This window comes from Oncorhynchus mykiss, chromosome 16 (genome assembly GCF_013265735.2).
Source record: "Oncorhynchus mykiss isolate Arlee chromosome 16, USDA_OmykA_1.1, whole genome shotgun sequence".
Classification (NCBI taxonomy): Eukaryota; Metazoa; Chordata; class Actinopteri; order Salmoniformes; family Salmonidae; genus Oncorhynchus; species Oncorhynchus mykiss.
The window spans coordinates 60,247,025-60,272,226 of record NC_048580.1 but is presented as its reverse complement, the minus strand read 5'-3'; the positions used below and the strand labels follow the sequence as shown (position 1 = coordinate 60,272,226).

The window sequence follows — 25,202 nt, the reverse complement described above, 5'->3', positions numbered from 1 at the left end:
CACCCTTCATGTCTGTCAGGGAGAAGCAGAGACTGTGTGTGTGTGTGTGTGTAGAGATGTCTCCTTGACCTCTGTGTGTTCCTCAACTCCTTATCTGGGGCAGAGTGTTCTTGGAGGGATTTGCCTCGGCTTCCCACTCCATCACTGATGAACTCATTGTCTATCAAAAATGGGATCAGGACAATCGAAGAATATTGAAACATCAACGTCTCTTGTGTGTGTATGTATGGCGGTTGCGTTGATTTTCGATTTGGTAAATGTTAGCAGTGGTCATGCTTGTCTCATTCCTGTGTGTGCAAATGTGTATGGAATTTCTCTGTGTGTTTATTTAACTGTGTCTGTGTGGAGAGAGAGAATCAGCAGCACATACACACTCTCAATCTCATGCAGGTACACACGCACGCACACACACACACACACACACACACACACACACACACACACACACACACACACACACACACACACACACTGTGTTTGAAATAATCCCTGCTGCACATGGCTGTAAATCCTTGAAAATCTTAAATATTTGATGACTTCATCATTGATGGGGCATGACACCTGGGCTGCCTGCACCCTGCCTGCTCTGTTCCAGCTCTGTACCAGCTCTCCCCAGCCACAGGAGAGGTGATGTAATGCCTAATGGTGGTCCCCACCTAGGGGATACTACTGGGGCTCAGGATTGAGGAAGATGTTGAGTATTTTTCATGAGTGATGGTAAATCACATGTATACGACTATTCTGATGATAGCGATTATAAGACATTTTATCCCTATGACACATCTAATGTACCCATGTTTTAGAGGAGTAAACCTTGTCCATTGACCTGTGTGTGTGTGTGTGTGTGTGTGTGTGTGTGTGTGTGTGTGTGTGTGTGTGTGTGTGTGTGTGTGTGTGTGTGTGTGCGTGCGTGCGTGCGTGCGTGCGTGCATGCGCACACTGATGTGTGTGTGTGCACACTGATGTGTGTTTGTGCTAGCTTGTATTTCTAAATGTTTTTAGTCTGAATGCAGGCTGCTTGCCTAGCAGGGACCATAACGATGGTTGTCAGGACTGGCTGGTTGCTAGGTAACAATTACCTGACTGTGCCTTGCTCGCCCAGAATTACACAGAGGGCTGTGTGTGTAGGGGAACGGAAAAATACAGCAGAGCACGCTAGCTGCTGGGCAGTGTTTCAGATTCCTACCCTGACAACATGTAATGGTTGTATTTCTATGAGTTTAGGCTAAACTGAATATTGTTGTTTATTCTCTGGGATGGAATGGTAATTTGATAATGTTCCCTTTGATTCTGTATTTGTGAGGACTCCTTGGTGCTATATTTCTTTATGTTTTTGTTTAACCAGGCAAGTCTGTTAAGAACATATTCTTATTTACAAACCCTTCCCTCACCCGGACGATGCTGGGCTAATTGTGCCCCGCACTTTGGGACTCCCGATCACGGCCGGTTGTGATATAACCCGGGATCAAACCAGGGTCTGTAGTGACGCCTCTAGCATTGAGATGCTGTGCCTCGGGTATACAGTACACTCTTAGAAAAGTGTATACTGTAGGATAACCTTTTGAAGAACCCTTTTGGTTCAAGGTAGAGCCATTTTTTTTCCCACAAAGGCATCTACTTCTGCAGGGGTAGTCAACTCTTACCCCACGAGGTTGGGAGCCAGCTCGTTTTCTGTTCTGCCTGATAATTAACTGCACACACCTGGTGTCCCAGGTCTAAATCAGTTCCTGGTTAGAGGGGAACAATGGGAAAACATGCAGTGGAACTGGCTTCCAGGTCCAGAGTGGAGTTTGAAGGTCCTGTAAGTACAGCTGCAGAACCCTTTTGTAAACTTTTTTTCTAAGTGTATATAGGCCAGAGGTTGCATTAGGGTTGTGGGTGTTGCATTGGTAAAACTGAAAGTGAGTCTGTACTGTAAGTTGTGAACAGGTTGGTTGGGGTGGACATAGATTTATGTGTGGTCTGTGGTTAAGCTGTGTGAGTCCATGGGAAGTGGACGTGATGCAGGGCCACACGGCTGTGTGACAGATGTCTGTCTGTCTGAAACAGTTCTATATCTATTTTATTCGATAGGCCAATCTGTTCTGTTCTATATCTATGAGCAGGCTTTTGTTCCCAAATCATTTTGTTTCTAACTAATCAGGGGGTCAAATAATAATCATAACCTCAATTAGTTGATTAGTTATAATCAGAAGATGAATTCATCTCTGAGTAGCTGATTTGCTGAACTTGGCTACTAGTAAGTGGTATATACTCTCAAATGGTGAACACATTTTAGCTACGAAGAACTAAACTTTTCCTTTCTAATAATATAACCAGCCATTTAAAGATGCACTATGCAGAAAAAGCTCTGCCATTTCATGGTTGCTAAAATTCAAATAGTTTGCCTAATTTCAGTTTGTGACAAAACAAGCAATCATTGTGTCGATAATCATTGTACCATCTAAACCGCTGTGAAATATATTTTTCATAACTAAAAATATAGTATTTTTAGATGTTTGAAGCTGGTGTACAAAACCCAAAATAAAAGATGCAAAAACGATACTTAAGAACGGGAAGCATAGAAATACCACACATAGAACTGATCTATAACTCACATGTCTATGCAAATTTGCTCGGGTCACCCAGAAAGTTACATATTGTAGCTATAAAATACCCCATTTTCTTCAAAAAATTATAACAAATAAATCTATTATTATTTAATATGACTGTTCATGTTAAACTTGTTGTATTATGTTTTTAACGATCTATACACATTGAATAGTGTCATTACAATATACTGCTCAAAAAAAATAAAGAGAACACTTAAACAACACAATGTAACTCCAAGTCAATCACACTTCTGTGAAATCAAACTGTCCACTTAGGAAGCAACACTGATTGACAATAAATTTCACATGCTGTTGTGCAAATGGAATAGACAACAGGTGGAAATTATAGGCAATTAACAAGACACCCCCAATAAAGGAGTGGTTCTGCAGGTGATAACCACAGACCACTTCTCAGTTCATATGCTTCCTGGCTGATGTTTTGGTCACTTTTTATTTTATTTTTTTATTTCACATTTCTCATTTCTCATATTTCTCATTTACAATTGCGACCTGGCCAAGGTAAAGCAAAGCAGTTCGACAGATACAACGACACAGAGTTACACATGGAGTAAAACATACAGTCAATAATACAGTATAAACAAGTCTATATACAATGTGAGCAAATGAGGTGAGAAGGGAGGTAAAGGCAAAAAAGGCCATGGTGGCAAAGTAAATACAATATAGCAAGTAAAACACTGGAATGGTAGTTTTGCAATGGAAGAATGTGCAAAGTAGAAATAAAAATAATGGGGTGCAAAGGAGCAAAATAAATAAATAAATTAAATACAGTTGGGAAAGAGGTAGTTGTTTGGGCTAAATTATAAGTGGGCTATGTACAGGTGCAGTAATCTGTGAGCTGCTCTGACAGTTGGTGTTTAAAGCTAGTGAGGGAGATAAGTGTTTCCAGTTTCAGAGATTTTTGTAGTTCGTTCCAGTCATTGGCAGCAGAGAACTGGAAGGAGAGGCGGCCAAAGAAAGAATTGGTTTTGGGGGTGACTAGTGAGATATACCTGCTGGAATTTGAATGCTGGCGGTGCTTTCACTCTAGTGGTTGCATGAGACGGAGTCTACAACCCACACAAGTGGCTCAGGTAGTGTAGCTCATCCAGGATGGCACATCAATGCGAGCTGTGGCAAGAAGGTTTGCTGTGTCTGTCAGCGTAGTGTCCAGAGCATGGAGGCGCTACCAGGAGACAGGCCAGTACATCAGGAGACGTGGAGGAGGCCGTAGGAGGGCAACAACCCGGCGGCAGGACCGCTACCTCCGCCTTTGTGCAAGGAGGAGCAGGAGGAGCACTGCCAGAGCCCTGCAAAATGACCTCCAGCAGGCCACAAATGTGCATGTGTCTGCTCAAACGGTCAGAAACAGACTCCATGAGGTTGGTATGAGGGCCCGACATCCACAGGTGGGGGTTGTGCTTACAGCCCAACACCGTGCAGGACATTTGGCATTTGCCAGAGAACACCAAGATTGGCAAATTCGCCACTGGCGCCCTGTGCTCTTCACAGATTAAAGCAGGTTCACACTGAGCACATGTGACAGACGTGACAGTCTGGAGACGCCGTGGAGAACGTTCTGCTGCCTGCAACATCCTCCGGCATGACCGGTTTGGCGGTGGGTCAGTCATGGTGTGGGGTGGAATTTCTTTGGGGGGCCGCACAGCCCTCCATGTGCTCGCCAGAGGTAGCCTGACTGCCATCAGACCCCTTGTGAGACCATATGCTGGTGCGGTTGGCCCTGGGTTCCTCCTAATGTAAGACAATGCTAGACCTCATGTGGCTGGAGTGTGTCAGCAGTTCCTGCAAGAGGAAGGCATTGATGCTATGGACTGGCCCGCCCGTTCCCCAGACCTGAATCCAATTGAGCACATCTGGGACATCATGTCTCGCTCCATCCACAGACTGTCCAGGAGTTGGCGGATGCTTTAGTCCAGGTCTGGGAGGAGATCCCTCAGGAGACCATCCACCACCTCATCAGGAGCATGCCCAGGCATTGTAGGGAGGTCATACAGGCACGTGGAGGCCACACACACTACTGAGCCTCATTTTGACTTGTTTTAAGGACATTATATCAAAGTTGGATCAGCCTGTAGTGTGGTTTTCCACTTTAATTTTTAGTGTGACTCCAAATCCAGAGCTCCATGGGTTGATACATTTGATTTCCATTGATCATTTTTGTGTGATTTTGTTGTCAGCACATTCAACTATGTAAAGAAAAAAGTATTTAATAAGAATATTTCATTCATTCAGATCTAGGATGTGTTATTTTAGTGTTCCCTTTATTTTTTTGAGCAGTGTATATTAATAAGCAGCTTCCATCATGGTCAGGGGTCTGTGTGGAGAGATGCTGGCCAATGCCCCCAAAATGGCTGGCCAGCTCCCCAGACATGGATGATATATTTGGAGATCATTAAACGGTCCTAAATGAGACCCTGGCGTGAGAGAGAGCCCTGGCCATCTGGCCCCATTGTGACTCCTCTCCTTCTGGGAGACTGAGTGCTTCATTCAAACACAGCAGAGAGGGAGCGCGTCAGGGGCTCTGATTGGACAGACGCTGACTGAACCTGGCAGCTCTTAGCAAATCAGGGAACTGTTGTTCTCAATTACCTCAGCCCACCTCGCTTGCTGTTTGTGCATGTCTGTCTTATCTTTCTCTTTCTATCCATTTCTCTCTCTTGCTCTCTCTACTTCCCCCTCTCACAATTTCTCTCTATCTATTTCTGTCTTTCTCTTTTCTTCTTCCTTCCTTCCTCCTCTCTCTCTCTCTCTCTCTCTCTCTCTCTCTCTCTCTCTCTGTGCCTGTGGGTGAAGTTGAGCAGACGTGGTGAGGTCCATCAGCTATGTGGCAGCTGAAACATTCACTGCTGCTAATCAACCAGCTCTGATTTGGTCCCAAAATGATGACTTCACCAGAGTGTAATGAATATACTGCCACTGCCAGACAGGAATTACATGTGCTACTTGTGAAACCAAAAGAAACATGTAATCTCTTGGTAAACAACACATGTATGGCATGACAACAATAGTCAGAGGAGTGGGCTGAAGCACATGCAGATCCAATACCTGGCACACAAAATGTTCAAATTTGCTATGCAAATTGTGTATTGTGAAATGAGGCGTAACCATTGTTCCCGTGTGGTTTCCCTGTGCAGGTAACAAGCTGAACAAGGACTTGAAGCACTACCTGAGCCTGAGGTTTCAGAAGTCCTCCCCCGACCATGAGCTCCAACAGACCATCAGAGCTAACCTCTACCACCATGCTATGCCTTGTGAGTTCCACCCCCTAATCTTCAGTCTCATCTTCGTCTTCCTCCTCCTAAAACTCCTCATCATCCTCACAATATTCCTTCTCTGCCTCCCCTTTCACCCCACCTCATCTTTCCCTCTAACTCCTCATAATATCCCCCCCCCCCCCCACCCCACCCCACCCCACCCATTAGGAAAAAAGGTGCTATCTAGGACCTTAAAGGGTTCTTCGGCTGTGGGTTCCATGTAGAACCATTTCCAGAGAGGGTTCTATATGGAATCCAAAAAGGGTTCTACCTGGAATCAAAAAGGGTTCTCCTATGGGGACAGCCAAAAAAACAATTTTTCTAAGTGCGTAGACACAAATAAGCCATTCAGATGTACCGTAATCTAATAAAATGTTCTGTGTTTTTGGAACACCAGTGATCCATTTGTCCTCCCGACACTGGAAATCTGCCCTCCCAGATGTTTCACTTAACTACAGTACAGTGTGTGGTGTGGTGGGCCAATGACCTGGGTGGATGCCAGAGCAGACAACTGTGTACTGTGAGGTCAGCTCATTATCTGTTGGATGTGATTGGTGCTGGGCATAGTACACTTCTGCAGTAGAACATTATGTGACAGTTTACTCCATGTAGTCGCTGATACATTTGAATAGTATGTTTTTGAAAGTGGAGCTTTACATCCAAAATATTCTGGTCGAGTGGTCTGTTGTGGATAGGCCGTGAACCTTCCTCTGAATCAATGAAGCCCTGCTAATCAACCACAGTGTATATTGTCAAGGACCTGACAGCAGTTGCTTACGTGTGTGAGTGTGTGTTTGGCTGCATGTGTGTGTGGCTGTTGTGATGTTCTCAGTGGGGACGTTGTTTTCATGATCACATGTCTCAGTCACAAGCAAAATCCCATCAGTGGAGAGAGACATTCCCTTTCCTACCACATAGCAGCACCTCTTTATGCATCTGAAATGTGAAAGTGTTTGTGTGTGTGTGTGTGTGTGTGTGTGTGCGCGTGTGTGTGTGTGTGTGTGTTTGTGTATGCGAATGTGAATGTGTATGTGTATGTGTATGTGTATGTGTTTGTGAATGTGAATGTGAATGTGAATGTGAATGTGAATGTGTATGTGTATGTGTATGTGTATGTGTATGTGAATGTGAATGTGAATGTGAATGTGAATGTGAATGTGAATGTGTATGTGTGTGTGTGTGTGTGTGTGTGTGTGTGTGTGTGTGTGTGTGTGTGTGTGTGTGTGTGTGTGTGTGTGTGTGTGTGTGTGTGTGTTTGTGTGGCTTTACTTGGCCAGATAGAAACAGGCTTTTGGGCTAGAAAATATTAAAATAATTTCCTTCCCCCCCTTTTCTTTTTTGTCTCTATTTTTCTCCCATTCGCTCTCTCTGTATCCTTCTTTCTCTCTCTCTCTGTATCCTTCTTTCTCTCTCTCTTTCTCCCTCTCTCCCCTCTTTCTCTCTCTCTCTGTATCCTTCTTTCTCTCTCTCTTTCTCTCTCTCTCCCCTCTTTCTCTCTCTCTCTGTATCCTTCTTTCTCTCTCTCTTTCTCTCTCTCTCCCCTCTTTCTCTCTCTCTCTGTATCCTTCTTTCTCTCTCTCTTTCTCCCTCTCTCCCCTCTTTCTCTCCCTCTCTGTGTCCCTCTCTCTCTGTATCCTTCTTTCTCTCTCTCTTTCTCCCTCTCTCCCCTCTTTCTCTCCCTCTCTGTGTCCCTCTTTCTCTCTCTCTCTGTATCCCTCTTTCTCTCTCTCTGTATGCTTCTTTCTCCCTCTGTATCCCTCTTTCTCTCTCCTCTGTATCCCCCTTTCTCTCTCTATCTCTCTGTATCCCTCTTTCTCTCTACCTCTGTATCCATCTCTCTCTCTGTATCTCTCTGTATCCCTCTTTCTCTCTACCTCTGTATCCCTCTTTCTCTCTGTATCTCTCTGTATCCCTCTTTCTCTCTCTCCTCTGTATCCCTCTTTCTCTCTCTCTTTGTATCCCTCTATCTCTGTATCCCTCTTTCTCTCTCATCTCTGTATCCCTCTTTCTCTCTCTCCGTATTCCTCTTTCTCTCTGTCTCTGTATCCCTTTTTCTCTATCTACCTCTGTATCACTCTTTCTCTCTCTATCTCTCTGCATCCCTCTTTCTCTCTCCTCTCTGTATCCCTCTTTCTCTCTCTCTGTATTCCTCTTTATCTTTCTCTCTCTCTGTCCCTCCTCTCTCTCTCTCTCTCGTTCACTCTCTGTATCCCCCTGCTCTCTCTCCTCTCTGTATCCCTCTTTCTCTCTCCTCTGTATCCTTCTTTCTCTCTATCTCTCTATATTCCTCTGTCTCTCTCTATTCTGTATCCCTCTTTCTCTCTCTATCTCTCTGTATTCCTCTTTCTCTCTCTATCTGTCCCTCCTTCTCTCTCTCGTCCCCCTCTGTATCCCTCATTTTCTCTCTCTCCTCTGTATCCCTCTTTCTCTCTCCTCTCTATGCCTCTTTCTCTCTGTATCTCTCTCTCCTTGTATCTCTCTTTCCCTCTCACTCTGTATCCCTCTTTCTCTCTGTATCTCTCTCTCTCTCTTTGTATCTCTCTTTCTCTCTCACTCTGTATCCCTCTTTCTCTCTCTCTCTTTGTATCTCTCTTTCTCTCTCACTCTGTATCCCTCTTTCTCTCTGTATCTCTCTCTTTGACACACTGAACTCTGTCTGAGAAGTAGTTGGTGAACCAGGCGAGGGAATCATTTGAGAAACCAAGGCTATTGAGTCTGCCGATAAGAATATGGTGATTGACAGAGTCGAAAGCTGCCATTTTATCGATGGCGGTTATGATATAGGTTATGATGAGCGTGGCTGAGGTGCAACCAGCTCGGAAACCAAATTGCATAGCGGAGAAGGTATGGTGGGATTCGAAATGGTCTGTGATCTGTTTGTTAACTTGGCTTTCGAAGACTTTTCTCTCTCTCTCTCTGTATCCTTCTTTCTCTCTCTCTTTCTGCCTGGGCCATGTGACTGGTAAGTCCTCTATGAGCTGCTCTCCCGGTAGCCTGACTGGGATTATGATGTTCTGATATATTGAAAATAGATTTGCTGCCTGATTATGTGATGAACACGTTGAGCTCTAGAAAATATCCCAACAGGGAGATGGGGAAATGACCCAGGCTCAGAGGACAGAAATGTATTCCCAAAACATCCATACTGTCCTGGCGGGTCCACCAAATCCAACATGACTGGTTTTTTTTTGTGTGTTTTATTTTTCCCTTTTTTTAACTAGGCAAGTCAGCTAAGAACAAATTCTTATTTTCAATGACGGTCTAGGTACAGTGGGGCGTCAGGGTAGCCTAGTGGTTAGAGTGTTTGACTAGTAACCGGAAGGTTGCAAGTTCAAACCCCAGAGCTGACATTCTGTCATTCTACCCCTAAACAGGCCGTCATTGAAAATAAGAATTTGTTCTTAACTGACTTGCCTAGTGAGGGAGGGGCAGTGTTTTCATTTTTGGAAAAATAACGTTCCCGTAGTAAACAGGATATTTTGTCAGGACAAGATGCTAGAATATGCATATAATTGACAGCTTAGGATAGAAAGTTTCCAAAACTGTAAAAATATTGTCTGTGAGTATAACAGAACTGATATTGCAGGCGAAAGCCTGAGATAAATCCAATCCGGAAGTGCCTCATGTTTTGAAAGCGCTGCGTTCCAATGTGTCCCTATTGAGCAGTGAATGGGCTATCAACCAGATTACTCTTTCTCCGTATTCCCAAAGGTGTCTACAGCATTGTGACGTAGGTTTACGGATTTATGTTAAAGAATACCCGTAAGCGGCTACATTGCGCAAGTGGTCACCTGATGGCTCTCAGAGTGATTCTCGCGTAAAATACAGAGGTAGCCATTATTCCAATCGGTCCTACTGAAAAATGAATTGTCCCGGTGGATATATTATGGAATAGATATTTGAAAAACACCTTGAGGATTGATTATAAACAACGTTTGCCATGTTTCTGTCGATATTATGGAGCTAATTTGGAATATTTTTCGGCGTTGTAGTGACTGCAAGCCAAACGTGAAGAACAAATGGAGCTATTTCGCCTACAAAAATTATCTTTTTGGAAAAAAGGAACATTTGCTATCTAACTGGGAGTCTCATGAGTGAAAACATCCGAAGCTCATCAAAGGTAAACAATTTAATTTGATTGCTTTTCTGATTTCCGTGACCAAGTTACCTGCTGCTAGCTGGACAAAATGCTATGCTAGGCTATTGATAAACTTACACAAATGCTTGTCTAGCTTTGGCTGTAAAGCATATTTTGAAAATCTGAGATGACAGGGTGATTAACAAATGGCTAAGCTGTGTCTCAATATATTTCATTTGTGATTTTCATGAATAGGAATATTTTCCAGGAATATTTTTGTCTGTTGCGTTATGCTAATTAGTGTCAGTCGATGATTACGCTCCCACATGCGGGATGGGGAGTCACTAGAGGTTAAATAAATTTTTAAAAAATAATAAAAATACAACTGCCTGTTCAGGGGCAGAACAACAGATTTGTACCTTGTCAGCTCAGGGATTTGAACTTCCAACTTTCCGGTTACTAGTCCAACGCTTTAACCACTAGGCTACCCTCCCGCCCCTGTTGAATATAGTATGGTCACAGATCTGTATGTGTTTTCGTCAGCTCCTTTCTTGCCAAACATACACTATTTATGCCGTGGCAAGATCAGGGAGTTGGCTAAGCACTACACCACTGACTGCTTTTGGAATCTTGATCTCCTTCCTAGGGGAAAGACAAGCGATTGTGGATAAACACACATGCAATTCTTGTTGCCTTCACACGTTGACCTGTATTTCAGTGGGGAACCCTGGGTAGAGTAATGTGGAGAAGAAGGATGGTTAAAATAAAGGGAGCCAGAGAGACCAGTGCTTAGTCAGATAGTTGCCCCTGGATATAGCCATTGATAAATGCACAAAGATGAGCCCCTGTTTAATCATTCATAGGAAATACTCCTTCTTATTTGGTTAAATCTGAAATTAAAATGGTCTGGCCTCAAAATGAAACTTCTGGATAGGTTTTTCAGAAATCCCAGTTGGAAAATTCCCGGAAGCAGGAAATCCTGAACCCTCCAACCAGGATTTCCGGAAAACCTTGACATTTTGCGAAAGTTACTGGAATTTGGCAACCCTAATCATGTCTGTCCGTGTTTGTGTTTTTTCCTCTCTCCCAGTTCCATGCCACCGATTTCAATTAAATTCAAATGGTTCTATGAGATGACAAATCTTTAACTCCAAAAGCAGTGAAACAAAATGGACCCACACTCCTTCTCTGTCCTCTCTTTCCCTTTGTCTCCCTCCTTCTCCTCCCCCTTTCCCAGCACATGTGTTGTTGTCTCTCTGCCCAATTCTTGTCTCCCCATGCCTGACTCTAACAGGTGCTTGTTTCTCCGCCACAGGCTCGAGTGTTGCTTTGTGTTTCTAGGAAGAGGACACTCGCCATGTGAACTCCCCACCCCCTCCTTCCCTTTCTCCCTCCTTCCCAGCCCTGCTGCTACAGATGGCCTTTGTTATCATGTGCCGCAAATGTCACAATTGACAGAGAAGCTTCTCTCTCTCTCGCTCTCTCGCTCTCTCTCTCTCTCTCTCTCTCTCTCTCTCTCTCTCTCTCTCGCTCGCTCTCTCTCTCTCGGGATTCATTTCCATCTCACATCTACAGCTGCTGCTCTGCTCCAACATGAAGGTTATCTCAGCATTATCCCAGTGTTAGAGTCACCTAGCAAACCAACCGACCAACCCTCCATCCCTCCCCCACATTATCTCTCTGCCCCCTCTCTCTCCTCTCTTTCATTTCAAATCCTCTACTGATTGTCAGCGTCCCTGTAGCTTGACGGTGGCTCTCTCTCTGTCACACGCTCCTGCTGTCTCTCTGTTTCTGCTCTCTCTCTCTCACTCTCTGCCTCCCTCTCATTCAACCTCACTCTCTCGCTTTCCCATTTTCTACTCCACCGCCGAGCTGGGGAAATCATTGTTGGGAGACAAATTTCTCTGTTTGCAGCTCACACAAAGAAAGGATTACGGCTTGATTCACTGGCTCCGTCTCTCTACATCCAGGCAAGTGGCAGCTCTTCTTATTCTATCCTTCTCCGTCTCTCCACATCCAGGCAAGTGGCAGCTCTTCTTATTCTATCCTTCTCCGTCTCCGTCATTGTCACCGTCTACCATCCGTTCGGTGAAGCCTGTGATGTATGCAGGGGAGCAAGGAGGGAAATGCATGGCAGAATGTGATTGTGGTTGATGGTGTGTATATAAGCTAAAAAGGGAATCGGGGGAGGTGGGGTTGGGGGTGAGGTGAAGGAAGGGGAGGTGGGGTTGGAGGTTGGGGGTGGGGATGAGGTGAAGGAAGGGGAGGTGGGGTTGGAGGTTGGGGGTGGGGATGAGGTGAAGGAAGGGGAGGTGGGGTTGGAGGTTGGGGGTGGGGATGAGGTGAAGGAAGGGGAGGTGGGGTTGGAGGTTGGGGGTGGGGATGAGGTGAAGGAAGGAAGGAAGGAAGGAAGGAAGGAAGGAAGGAAGGGGAGGGGAGGTGGGGTTGGAGGTTGGGGGTGGGGATGAGGTGAAGGAAGGGGAGGTGGGGTTGGAGGTTGGGGGTGGGGATGAGGTGAAGGAAGGGGAGGTGGGGTTGGAGGTTGGGGGTGGGGATGAGGTGAAGGAAGGGGAGGTGGGGTTGGAGGTTGGGGGTGGGGATGAGGTGAAGGAAGGGGAGGTGGGGTTGGAGGTTGGGGGTGGGGATGAGGTGAAGGAAGGGGAGGTGGGGTTGGAGGTTGGGGGTGGGGATGAGGTGAAGGAAGGAAGGAAGGAAGGAAGGAAGGAAGGAAGGAAGGAAGGAATGAAGGAAGGAAGGAAGGAAGGAAGGAAGGGGAGGGGAGGGGAGGTGGGGTTGGAGGTTGGGGGTGGGGATGAGGTGAAGGAAGGGGAGGTGGGGATGAGGATGAGGGTGGGGATGAGGTGAAGGAAGGGGAGGTGGGGTTGGAGGTTGGGGGTGGGGATGAGGTGAAGGAAGGAAGGAAGGAAGGAAGGAAGGAAGGAAGGAAGGAAGGAAGGAAGGAAGGAAGGAAGGAAGGAAGGAAGGGGAGGTGGGGTTGGAGGTTGGGGGTGGGGATGAGGTGAAGGAAGGGGAGGTGGGGTTGTAGGTTGGGGGTGGGGATGAAGGTGGGGATGAGGTGAAGGAAGGGGAAGTGGGGAGGGGTTGGAGGTTGAGGTGGGGATGAGGTGAAGAAAGGAGAAGGGAGAGTGGGTTTGGAGGTTGGGAGTTGGGGGTGGGGATGAGGTGAAGGAAAGGGAGGGGGAGGCAGGCACACTAGGCCAGGCACGTCCAAACCAGAGGGACAGATGGCAAGTAGCCGTGGAGCTTTTTTCCTCTTTTTCATTTTTTAATTTGCAGGCTTTGTGTAAGGCCCACTAGTACACAGACCTTCTTTTCAAGGAGCCAGAGACTGCTGCACTCCGTAACTGAAAGAAAGGGGTGGTTAGGGGAGGTGTGGGCAGTCTGAAGAAGGAGTAGGAGAGAGGGGGGGGTCGCTGTGGAGGCAGAGTAGGATAGAGAGGGGGGGTCGCTGTGGAGGCAGAGTAGGAGAGAGAGGAGGGGTCGCTGTGGAGGCAGAGTAACATAGAGAGGGGGATTACTGTGGAGGCAAAGTAGGATAGAGAGGGGGGGTTGCTGTGGAGGCAGAGTAGGATAGAGATGGGGGGTTGCTGTGGAGGCAGACTTGTATAGAGAGGGGGGGTCGCTGTGGAGGCAGAGTAGCATAGAGAGGGGGGGTTGCTGTGGAGGCAGAGTAGCATAGAGAGGGGGGGTTGCTGTGGAGGCAGAGTAGGATAGAGAGGGGGGTCACTGTGGAGGCAGACTAGTATAGAGAGGGGGGGTTGCTGTGGAGGCAGAGTAGCATAGAGAGGGGGGGTCGCTGTGGAGGCAGAGTAGCATAGAGAGGGGGGGTTGCTGTGGAGGCAGAGTAGGATAGAGAGGGGGGTCACTGTGGAGGCAGACTAGTATAGAGATGGGGCGTTGCTGTGGAGGCAGACTAGTATAGAGAGGGGGGGTTGCTGTGGAGGCAGAGTAGGATAGAGAGAGGGGGTCACTGTGGAGGCAGACTAGTATATAGAGGCGGGGTTGCTGTGGAGGCAGAGTAGGATATAGAGAGGGGGTTTGCTGTGGAAGCTGAGTAGGAGAGAGAGGAGGGGTCGCTGTGGAGGCAGAGTAGTATAGAGAGGGGGGGTCGCTGTGGAGGCAGAGTAGCATAGAAAGGGGGATTACTGTGGAGGCAGAGTAGGATAGAGAGGGGGGGTTGCTGTGGAGGCAGAGTAGGATAGAGATGGGGGGTTGCTGTGGAGGCAGACTAGTATAGAGAGGGGGGGGGGGGTCGCTGTGGAGGCAGAGTAGCATAGAGAGGGGGATTACTGTGGAGGCAGAGTAGGATAGAGAGGGGGGGTCACTGTGGAGGCAGAGTAGAATAAAGAGGAGGGGTTGCTGTGGAGGCAGAGTAGGATAGAGAGGGGGGATTACTGTGGAGGCAGAGAAGGATAGAGAGAGGGGGTCACTGTGGAGGCAGACTAGTATAGAGAGGGGGGGTTGCTGTGGAGGCAGAGTATGTTTTTCAAAAGGGGTGGATAGGAGAGGAGGGGGTAGAGGGGGGTCACCAGCCCCAGAATGCATGGAGGTCAGGTCCAGATGCTGTGGGAACAAAAGGGCTTTTCTGGGGGAATGGCAGGGGGGAAGCGTGGCACTCGCCATTGTGTGTGTCGCTGCATTGCAGGGTGCTGCCGGAGAGCCTCATGCTAATGTTGGTCATTCAGTCCTCTAATGGATGGGCACAAGCTTCTGTTAGCCTGCTTTTCACAGTCACTCGGTTAATATTTCCTTCATGTAGCCAGACTAGCGCCTGCGCTAACAAATCTAGGCATTCGGTACGAGAGGAAGAAGCGATAGCAGAATGGTTACGTCAAAGCGATAGCGTCAAGGAAGTTGGGCAAATGTGTTTGTGCATTGTAATGACATGATGACAGATGCTGAGTAGTGTGTGTTGTTGTGTGTGCGTATGTATGTGTGTGTGTAGACGGATTGTGTGTATGAATGAACACAACATATTTGTTGTGTGTGTGGGTAATGCATCATATGTCTTTTGAAGCCGTATTAAACCACAGTGATGTAAACACACATACACACACTTTGTGTGATTGACAACCCAGCAGTAGGAGTGGGTGGTGGAGGGCACTGGGGGTGGCAGCCTTTGACTTTACTATTCCTTATACCAATGTGCAGATCATCCAAAACAATCTCAAATATTTATCTCCTTACTCTGGGACCTTCTGCTTCTGCTGATATAGTGATGATTTTTACTTTCTACGAGGTTGTTTTACACCAAGTAGCAATTGGATGGTCTTAAGATCAAACAAATATTTAGCAGATGTTATTGCAGGTGTAGCGAAATGCTTGATATTCCACTGGTTTTGTTTTGTCACTACAGAGTCTAGGACCATAACGGTCTGTGTTAAGTCATCCAGCATTCATTCTGATAGCAGGTCTGTGTAAAGTCATCCAGCATTCATTCTGATAGCAGGTCTGTGTAAAGTCATCCAGCATTTATTCTGATTGCAGGTCTGTGTAAAGTCATCCACCATTCATTCTGATAGCAGGTCTGTGTAAAATCATCCACCATTTATTCTGATAGCTTCACAAACAAATACAGTTTTATATCTTTATGTTTGAAGCCTGAAATGTGGCAAAAGGTCGCAAAGTTCAAGGGGGCCGAATACTTTCGCAAGGCACTGTATTTCCAAGATAGAAATGCATTTTGGGGCCCTATTCAATCAAGCAAGCCCAATCACCAGGATTCAGAAATACATCTAAAATTGAATCATTTGAGTGCTACAATGATGCATGTTTGAATTAATTTACTCAACAAAACCATATTTACAGTGGGATTTTCAAAGAAGCTACAGTATAAGGAAACACTGTATCATTTTTAACATATCCATGGTGACCAGTTTTGACTGAAGAGACCCCTTTTTAGGTCAAGGTTGTCTTTAGGTCAGTTTTTAGGGATCATTCTGATTGGTTAGATCACTCTCTTCCCAGAGTGCAGTCTGATGAGGCTTACTCTCTGAGTGTATCACTTCCTCGTTGACTAGCTCATTGGCTCAGAGGTGGACTCTAGTCCTGCCTTCTCCATCCTGCCGATCTGCTCGGGCCAATTTGGGAGCCATAACTGTCTAGGGATCAGAGAGAGAGAGAACAGAGAGCACACATGTCTGAATAAACCATGTCCAATCTCTCCCTACTATTAATAGAGCAGGAAAGCATCATGACATTCTTCCAAGGAATCTAGTGATATGGAATGAATGGTGGACGATGGACTGCAATTATGTTACTATCGTGTTTTGGAGGATTGGCAAAATCCCCCAAAAATAAACTACTGATGATGAACTAAGATTCACTGCTTCTGTCAGATTTCTTGAGATATTTGACTCCCTTGTGTGTGATCTTATGATAGTGTTTGTGTGACTCCTGTATTGTGTGCATGTGTGTGATCTTATGATAGTGTTTGTTAACATACATGCAGTATACTGTGTTTGTCTGTGTGTGTGTTAGTGAGTTCGGCCAGCTACCTCCAGGCGGAAGGTATGATAGGCTACATCCTGATTGATGGGAGACAGGAAATGTTCATGTGGCCATCTATAACTTCTCACCAAACAATCAGAGGATCACAGGGTGAGAAATTATTAATCCTGAAACACTAAAAATAGCAGCCGCTCCCTCCTACCCATTGCTTGGCTCACTCCTTCACCCTGCTTGGCTCCCTCCTTCCCTCTGCTTGGCTCCCTCCTTCCCTCTGCATGGCTCCCTCCTTCCCTCTGCTTGGCTCCCTCCTTCCGTCTGCTTGGCTCCCTCCTTCCCTCCTGCTTGGCTCCATCCTTCCCTCTGCTTGGCTCCATCCTTCCCTCTGCTTGGCTCCCTCCTTCCCTCTGCATGGCTCCCTCCTTCCCTCTGCATGGCTCCCTCCTTCCCTCTGCTTGGCTCCCTCCTTCCCTCTGCATGGCTCCCTCCTTCCCTCTGCATGGCTCCCTCCTTCCCTCTGCTTGGCTCCCTCCTTCCCTCTGCTTGGCTCCCTCCTTCCCTCTGCATGGCTCCCTCCTTCCCTCTGCATGACTCCCTCCTTCCCTCTGCATGGCTCCATCCTTCCCTCTGCTTGGCTCCATCCTTCCCTCTGTTTGGCTCACTCCTTCACCCTGCTTGGCTCCCTCCTTCCCTCTGCTTGGCTCCATCCTTCCCTCTGCTTGGCTCCATCCTTCCCTCTGCTTAGCTCCATCCTTCCCTCTGCTTGGCTCCCTCCTTCCCTCTGCTTGCCTCCATCCTTCCCTCTGCTTAGCTCCATCCTTCCCTCTGCTTGGCTCCATCCTTCCCTCTGCTTGGCTCCATCCATCCCTCTGCTTGGCTCCCTCCTTCCCTCTGCTTGGCTCCATCCTTTCCTCTGCTTGGCTCCCTCCTTCCCTCTGCTTGGCTCCATCCTTCCCTCTGCTTGGCTCCATCCTTTCCTCTGCTTGGCTCCCTCCTTCCCTCTGCTTGGCTCCATCATTCCCTCTGCTTAGCTCCATCCTTCCCTCTGCTTGGCTCCCTCCTTCCCTCTGCTTAGTTCCCTCCTTCCCTCTGCTTGGCTCCATCCTTCCCTCTGCTTGGTTCCCTCCTTCCCTCTGCATGGCTCCCTCCTTCCCTCTGCATGGCTCCCTCCTTCCCTCTGCTTGGCTCCCTCCTTCCCTCTGCTTGGCTCCCTCCTTCCCTCTGCTTGCCTCCATCCTTCCCTCTGCTTAGCTCCATCCTTCCCTCTGCTTGGCTCCATCCTTCCCTCTGCTTGGCTCCATCCTTCCCTCTGCTTGGCTCCCTCCTTCCCTCTGCTTGGCTCCATCCTTTCCTCTGCTTGGCTCCCTCCTTCCCTCTGCTTGGCTCCATCCTTCCCTCTGCTTGGCTCCATCCTTTCCTCTGCTTGGCTCCATCCTTCCCTCTGCTTGGCTCCATCATTCCCTCTGCTTAGCTCCATCCTTCCCTCTGCTTGCCTCCCTCCTTCCCTCTGCTTAGTTCCCTCCTTCCCTCTGCTTGGCTCCATCCTTCCCTCTGCTTGGTTCCCTCCTTCCCTCTGCTTGGTTCCCTCCTTCCCTCTGCTTGGCTCCCTCCTTCCCTCTATTTGGCTCCATCCTTCCCTCTGTTTGGCTCCATCCTTCCCTCTGTTTGGCTCCATCCTTCCCTCTGTTTGGCTCCATCCTTCCCTCTGCTTGGCTCCATCCTTCCCTCTGCTTGGCTCCATCCTTCCCTCTGTTTGGCTCCATCCTTCCCTCTGCTTGGCTCCATCCTTCCCTCTGCTTGGCTCCATCCTTCCCTCTGCTTGGCTCCCTTTGTTGTCTACATTGGGCTACTATCCTATTCTGTTTCACTAGTCTTCAGTACTATAGAGACACGTGTGGGTGTCATTTGGTGTTCATCCACTGAAGCCAGGGTTTTGTGGGTAGCTTTAGCGACGCAGGTGAGATCTACAGTAACATGTTTGGAAATGGTACCTTCCCATGGAAACATCTACCATGACAGTGTAGTATTGTTAACGTTATTGTTAGTATTGTTAATGTTAGTATTGTTAATGTTAGTATGGTTAATGTTAACGTTATTGTTAATGTTAACGTTATTGTTAATGTTAGTATTGTTAATGTTGACGTTATTGTTAATGTTAGTATTGTTAATGTTAACGGTATTGTTAATGGTAACGGTATTGTTAATGTTAGTATTGTTAATGTTAATGGTATTGTTAATGTTAGTATTGTTAATGTTAACGTTATTGTTAATGTTATTATTGTTAATGTTAACGTTATGGTTAATGTTAGTATTGTCAATGTTAACGTTATTGTTAATGTTAATATTGTTAATGTTAACGTTATTGTTAACGTTTTTGTTAATGTTAGTATTATTATTGTTAACGTTATTGTTAATGTTAATGTTAGTATTGTTAATGTTAGTATTATTATTGTTAACGTTATTGTTAATGTTAACGTTATTGTTAATGTTAGTATTGTTAATGTTAACATGATTGTTAATGTTAGTATTGCTAATGTTAACATGATTGTTAATGTTAGTATTGTTAATGTTAACAGTATTGTTAATGTTAGTATTGTTAATGTTAACGTTATTGTTAATGTTAGTATTGCTAATGTTAACATGATTGTTAATGTTAGTATTGTTAATGTTAACGTTATTGTTAATGTTAATATTGTTAATGTTAACGTTATTGTTAACGTTATTGTTAATGTTAGTATTAATGTTAACATTATTGTTCATTTTAGTATTGTTAGTGTTAACATGATTGTTAATGTTAGTATTGTTAATGTTAACGTTATTGTTAACGTTATTGTTAATGTTAGTATTATTATTGTTAACGTTATTGTTAATGTTAGTATTATTATTGTTAACGTTACTGTTAATGTTAGTATTGCTAATGTTAACATGATTGTTAATGTTAGTATTGTTAATGTTAACGTTATTGTTAATGTTAGTATTGCTAATGTTAACATGATTGTTAATGTTAGTATTGTTAATGTTAACGTTATTGTTAATGTTAGTATTGCTAATGTTAACGGTATTGTTAATGTTAGTATTGCTAATGTTAACATTATTGTTAATGTTAGTATTGTTAATGTTAACGTTATTGTTAATGTTAGTATTGCTAATGTTAACATGATTGTTAATGTTAGTATTGTTAATGTTAACGTTATTGTTAATGTTAGTATTGTTAATGTAAATGTTATTGTTAATGTTAGTATTGCTAATGTTAACATTATTGTTAACGTTATTGTTAATGTTAACTTTATTGTTAACCTTATTGTTAATGTTAACGTTATTGTTAATGTTAGTATTGTTAATGTTAACGTTATTGTTAACCTTATTGTTAATGTTAACGTTATTGTTAATGTTCTTGTTAATGTTAGTATTGTTATTGTTAATGTTATTGTTAACCTTATTGTTAATGTTAACGTTATTGTTAATGTTAATGTTCTTGTTAATGTTAGTATTGTTATTGTTAATGTTAATGTTCTTGTTAATGTTAGTATTGTTAATGTTAACGTTATTGTTAACCTTATTGTTAATGTTAACGTTATTGTTAATGTTAATGTTCTTGTTAATGTTAGTATTGTTATTGTTAATGTTAATGTTCTTGTTAATGTTAGTATTGTTAATGTTATTGTTAATGTTAACGTTATTGTTAATGTTAATGTTCTTGTTAATGTTAATGTTCTTGTTAATGTTAGTATTGTTATTGTTAATGTTAATGTTCTTGTTAATGTTAGTATTGTTAATGTTATTGTTAATGTTAACGTTATTGTTAATGTTAATGTTCTTGTTAATGTTAGTATTGTTATTGTTAATGTTAACGTTATTGTTAATGTTAGTATTGTTAATGTTAGTATTGCTAATGTTAACATTATTGTTAACGTTATTGTTAATGTTAACGTTATTGTCAATGTTAACGGTATTGTCAATGTTAACGTTATTGTTAATGTTAACGTTATTGTTAATGTTAACGTTATTGTCAATGTTAACGTTATTGTTAATGTTAACGTTATTGTCAATGTTAACGTTATTGTTAATGTTAATGTTCTTGTTATTGTTAGTATTGTTATTGTTAACGCTCTCTCTCTCTCTCTTGTTCTCACTCATTGTCGTGCCAAATAACTTAAGATTTCTCCAGCGTTTCAGACTTTGGTGTAGGCTACGTTATGAATATTATTGCCAATGTTATTTCTCAACCCATCATTTGGTTGTTAGAGGAGATGAGTCATTTTCTTTTCAAGAAAAACGTTCACATAATAATCACTCAAATGACAGTTTTACTACGGACTAGACTAATGTCAACACATCTGGATCATACTATTACTGATTAGAGCTAAATCAGTTTTTCTCTTCATTGGTTACTTGTATCAATGTTTCTTTGGTGTGGCCTTCTCCGGTGGTGAGTGAATAAACAAAGTTAGAGCTGTAGTCCTGCCCCCCAGGGCAGCTCACATGGTTGGTGGGCAGGTTGGATAAACCCTACGTAGCAGGCAGCTGTATTCATTCAGGTATGGGCCTGCCCTGCTTATCTAGCGTAACTCTGGGTCTACATCTCTCAACCATGCCCTAGTCATCTTTGTAGCTCAGCATCTAGTCCCAGTCCAAACTTAATGGACCTTTACAATCTAGCAACTCAACCCATGCTTTCACATACATACAGTATGTATCAGGGCTCTCCAACCCTTTTCCTGGAGAGCTACCGCCCTGTAGGCTTTCGCTCAAACCCTAATATAGCGCTAATAATTAGCTGGTTGATAAGATGAATCCGGTCAGGTACAACTGGGGTTGGAATGATGACCAACAAGAGGGTATCTCTCCAGGAACATGTTTGGAGATCCCTGATCCATACTCTGACATCATCTAGCCCAAACCCATAGTTCCATTCCTTACCCTACCCCATCTTTATTACCAATCATACACTTATGCAGTACCCCCAGAACCTACCCCTGGCCCCAACCCTTACCCTACCCCCAACCATTACACTATCTCTTACCCCCTGTCGTAGCTCAGCACTTGCTTTTAAAGTGATGATTGCCTCATTGTCACGAGACCTGCATGAGGCTGATGAGACTGCCTAGTTTTATCTGGAGGGAGCGTGGGTCGGTCGACGTCATGAGTGTGTGTGTAAAAGAGAGAAAGAGGGAGGGTAGAAGGTTTACAGAAGGAGAGAGAAACAGAGAGAGAGAAACAGAGAGAGACAAGGCAAGAAGGGCATTCTATGCCATCAAAAGGAACATAAATTTCAACATACCAATTAGGATTTGGCTAAAAATACTTGAATCAGTCATAGAGCCCATTCACTTTATGGTTGTGGGGTCTGGGGTCCGCTCACCAACCAAGACTTCACAAAATGGGACAAACACCAAATTGAGACTCTGCACGCACAATTCTGCAGAAATATCCTCTGTGTACAACGTAGAACACCAAATAATGCATGCAGAGCAGAATTAGGCCGATACCCACTAATTATTAAAATCCAGAAAAGAGCCGTTAAATTCTATAACCACCTAAAAGGAAGCGATTCCCAAAACTTCCATAACAAAGCCATCACCTACAGAGAGATGAACCTGGAGAAGAGTCCCCTAAGCAAGCTGGTCCTGGGGCTCTGTTCACAAACACAAACACACCCTACAGAGCCCCAGGACAGCAGCACAATTAGACCCAACCAAATCATGAGAAAACAAAAAGATAATTACTTGATACATTGGAAAGAATTAACAAAAAAACAGAGCAAACTAGAATGCTATTTGGCCCTAAACAGGGAGTACACAGCGGCAGAATACCTGACCACTGTGACTGATTCAAAATTAAGGAAAGGTTTGACTATGTACAGACTCAGTGAGCATAGCCTTGCTATTGAGAAAGGCCGCCGTAGGCAGACATGGCTCTCAAGAGAAGACAAGCTATGTGCTCACTGCCCACAAAATGAGGTGGAAACTGAGCTGCACTTCCTAACCTACTGCCCAATGTATGACCATATTAGAGAGACATATTTCCCTCAGATTACACAGATCCACAAAGAATTCGAAAACAAATCCAATTTGGATAAACTCCCATATCTACTGGGTGAAATTCCACAGTGTGCCATCACAGCAGCAAGATTTGTGACCTGTTGCCACGAGAAAAGGGCAACCAGCGAAGAACACACACCATTGTAAATACAACCCATATTTATGCTTATTTATTTTATCTTGTGTCCTTTAACCATTTGTACATTGTTAAAACACTGTATATATATATATAATATGACATTTGTAATGTCTTTATTGTTTTGAAACTTCTGTATGTGTAATGTTTACTGTTAATTTTTATTGTTTATTTCACTTTATATATTATCTACCTCACTTGCTTTGGCAATGTTAACACATGTTTCCCATGCCAATAAAGCCCTTGAATTGAATTGAAATAGAGATAAATACAGAGTGTTGGAGAAAGAGGGAGAGAGAAGGTGTCTGAGTTGCTGTGGGCGGGGGCATACAAGCAGCGGCGTGGGGGTGGGGGCGGCTGTGGGGCTGCAGCCATTGGCCCCAGATAGGAGCTGAAGTGTGAATAGCTCACATTGGCTTAGCCTCTAAACGGTGCTGGACCTTTAATTTGCTCTGCTCTGGTTGTGGAGTTTTGTGGGGGAAAAGGCAGCTGCCTACTAGCCGTCTGTCTGCCTGTGTGTGCCTGCGTGAGCTAAGCGAAGGAGCTAGCTAGCACGATGCTCACAGGCGAATGACTGGATGATCCATGGATGGTTTTGGGGGGAGGAAAACCCTAAGATGTTTGGATGTACGCTGCTAGGAATATTCCTGTGGAATAAAATAGAGGGACAGGAGCAGCAACGCCACTGAGGTAAATCTGTGACATTTACCGTTTCTCTTGCGTGTAGTGATGCCCTAGCTTCTGGGATTAGGTGGTGGGGGATGATAGATGGGTAGAGCGAGGGAGGGAGAGAGAATAATTCAGTGCATTATTAAGCTAAAATGCTGAGTGAATCAGTGCATATGCAGATCTCTGGTGATATTGATGAGCTGTGATGTATTGTGCCGTATGTGATGGGTGATGGCGGAGCAGATTGTGTGTGTTTGTGTCTGTCTGTCTGTGTGTGTGTGTGAAAACGGAGCAGCTTGTCTCTCTCTGAGTGTGTGTGTGTGTGTGTGTGTGTGTGTGTGTCTGTGTGCTGAGACAGTATTTGGACAGCGGAGGGGCTGATTTAAACGCTGATCTGTTGACACACTCGCTTATTGTTGTAAGACGTTATCCCTTATCTCTCTGCCTGTGCCAGTCTACTAACCCCCTCCTCTCTGTCTCTCCCAGCGTACTCTTTCAATGGAACGTTTAAATCTCCCTTCTCATTCCTCCATCCTGCATGCCTGTGCTGACCGAGCTTTTAGTATGGAGAACGAAATGACAAACCTTCGAGTCTTTTGTGTATTTTAGCAAATTTCTGGATAATTAAGCTTAAGATTGTATTAGTCTTTCTCTCTATTTGCTCGCTTCCCCCCCCCCCCCCCCCCTCTCTGTTTTTCCTCATATTGTAAAGGGGAGAGGGGGAACAGCAGGAGAATAGCGCCGGAGACTCAGCTGTGTGTTGTGTCGCGGAGCTGAAAGAATGGCCTGTTGTGCTGGGCTTGGGCAGCAGCAGCATTGTGTGTCTGGCTGCTCTTTCTCTCCCCTCTCTTTCTTTTGAGACTCACTCACTCCATCCAGCCTGCATCCAGACCAGAACAGTTGGGGACCTGCTTTCCCCCCCTAAACTGTCCCTTCGATACAGACAGTTGCCTCATCCCTCTATCAAGTCGTTGAAAGGCATTTCACTGTACTTGTGCATGTGACATTAAAACTTGAAAACCTACAATGCTAACAGAGGACAGCATGTCCCTAGATATTCTAGAGAGAATAATTCTGGGTGTCATCATGGCTGAACAGATCACAACAAGACGAAGGAGATGATTGTGGACTACAGGAAAAAGAAGACTGAGCACGCCCCCATTCTCATCCACGGGGCTGCAATGGAGCAGGTTGAGAGCTTCAAGTTCCTTGGTGTCCACATCACCAACCTCTATACCAACCTCTATACCAGGCTGTGTCAGAGGAAGGCCCTAAAAAGACTCCAGCCACCCTAGTCGTAGACTGATCTCCCTGCTACCACACGGCAAGTGGTACCGGAGCGCCAAGTCTAGGTCCAAGAGGCTTCAAAACAGATTCTACCCCCCAAGCCATAAGACTCCTGAACATCTAGTCAAATGGTTACCCAGACTATTCACCTTGCCCCCCCCCCCCCCCCCCCCCCCCCCTCCCCTCTCCACACCACTGCCACTCTCTGTTGTCATCTATGCATAGTCACTTTAATTAACTCTACCTACATGTACGTACCACCTCAACTAACCGGTGCCCCCACACACTGACTCTGTATCGGCACCCCCCTGTATATATTGTTATTTTTTACTGCTCCTCTTTAATTACTTGTTACTTTTTTCTCTTATTCTTATCAGTATTTTTTAAAACTGCACTGTTGGTTAGGGGCTCGTAAGCAAGCATTTCACTGTAAGGTCTACGCATGTGACTAATACAATTTGATTTGATTTAAACACAACCACTCAGAGGGACCCAAAATATATTTAGCAAATAGCATTTTATCAGTCGTGTTTGTGACATGCAGGTTCTTTGTTCTGAAAGTCCTACTAAGCACGTTTTAACCTAACACACCACCACCACCATCATGGGTCTATGTGAACACTGAGCAGCCCCCTGACCTCGAAAGGATCTGGTGTTTGT

At 44.8% G+C, this 25,202-nt stretch overlaps 1 protein-coding gene across 8 annotated transcripts in view; it reads left to right on the top strand.

The window, feature by feature from the left end:
- The window catches only part of LOC110491133 (membrane-associated guanylate kinase, WW and PDZ domain-containing protein 1), a 204,234-nt gene that overhangs the window by 71,136 nt on the left and 107,896 nt on the right, over nucleotides 1–25,202 (top strand). For all 8 annotated transcript variants that reach the window (XM_036947461.1, XM_036947463.1, XM_036947465.1 and 5 more), the window contains exon 2: nucleotides 5,744–5,860. In XM_036947461.1, coding sequence (XP_036803356.1) covers nucleotides 5,744–5,860 — 117 coding nt within the window. The remainder of the gene's footprint in view (nucleotides 1–5,743; nucleotides 5,861–25,202) is intronic.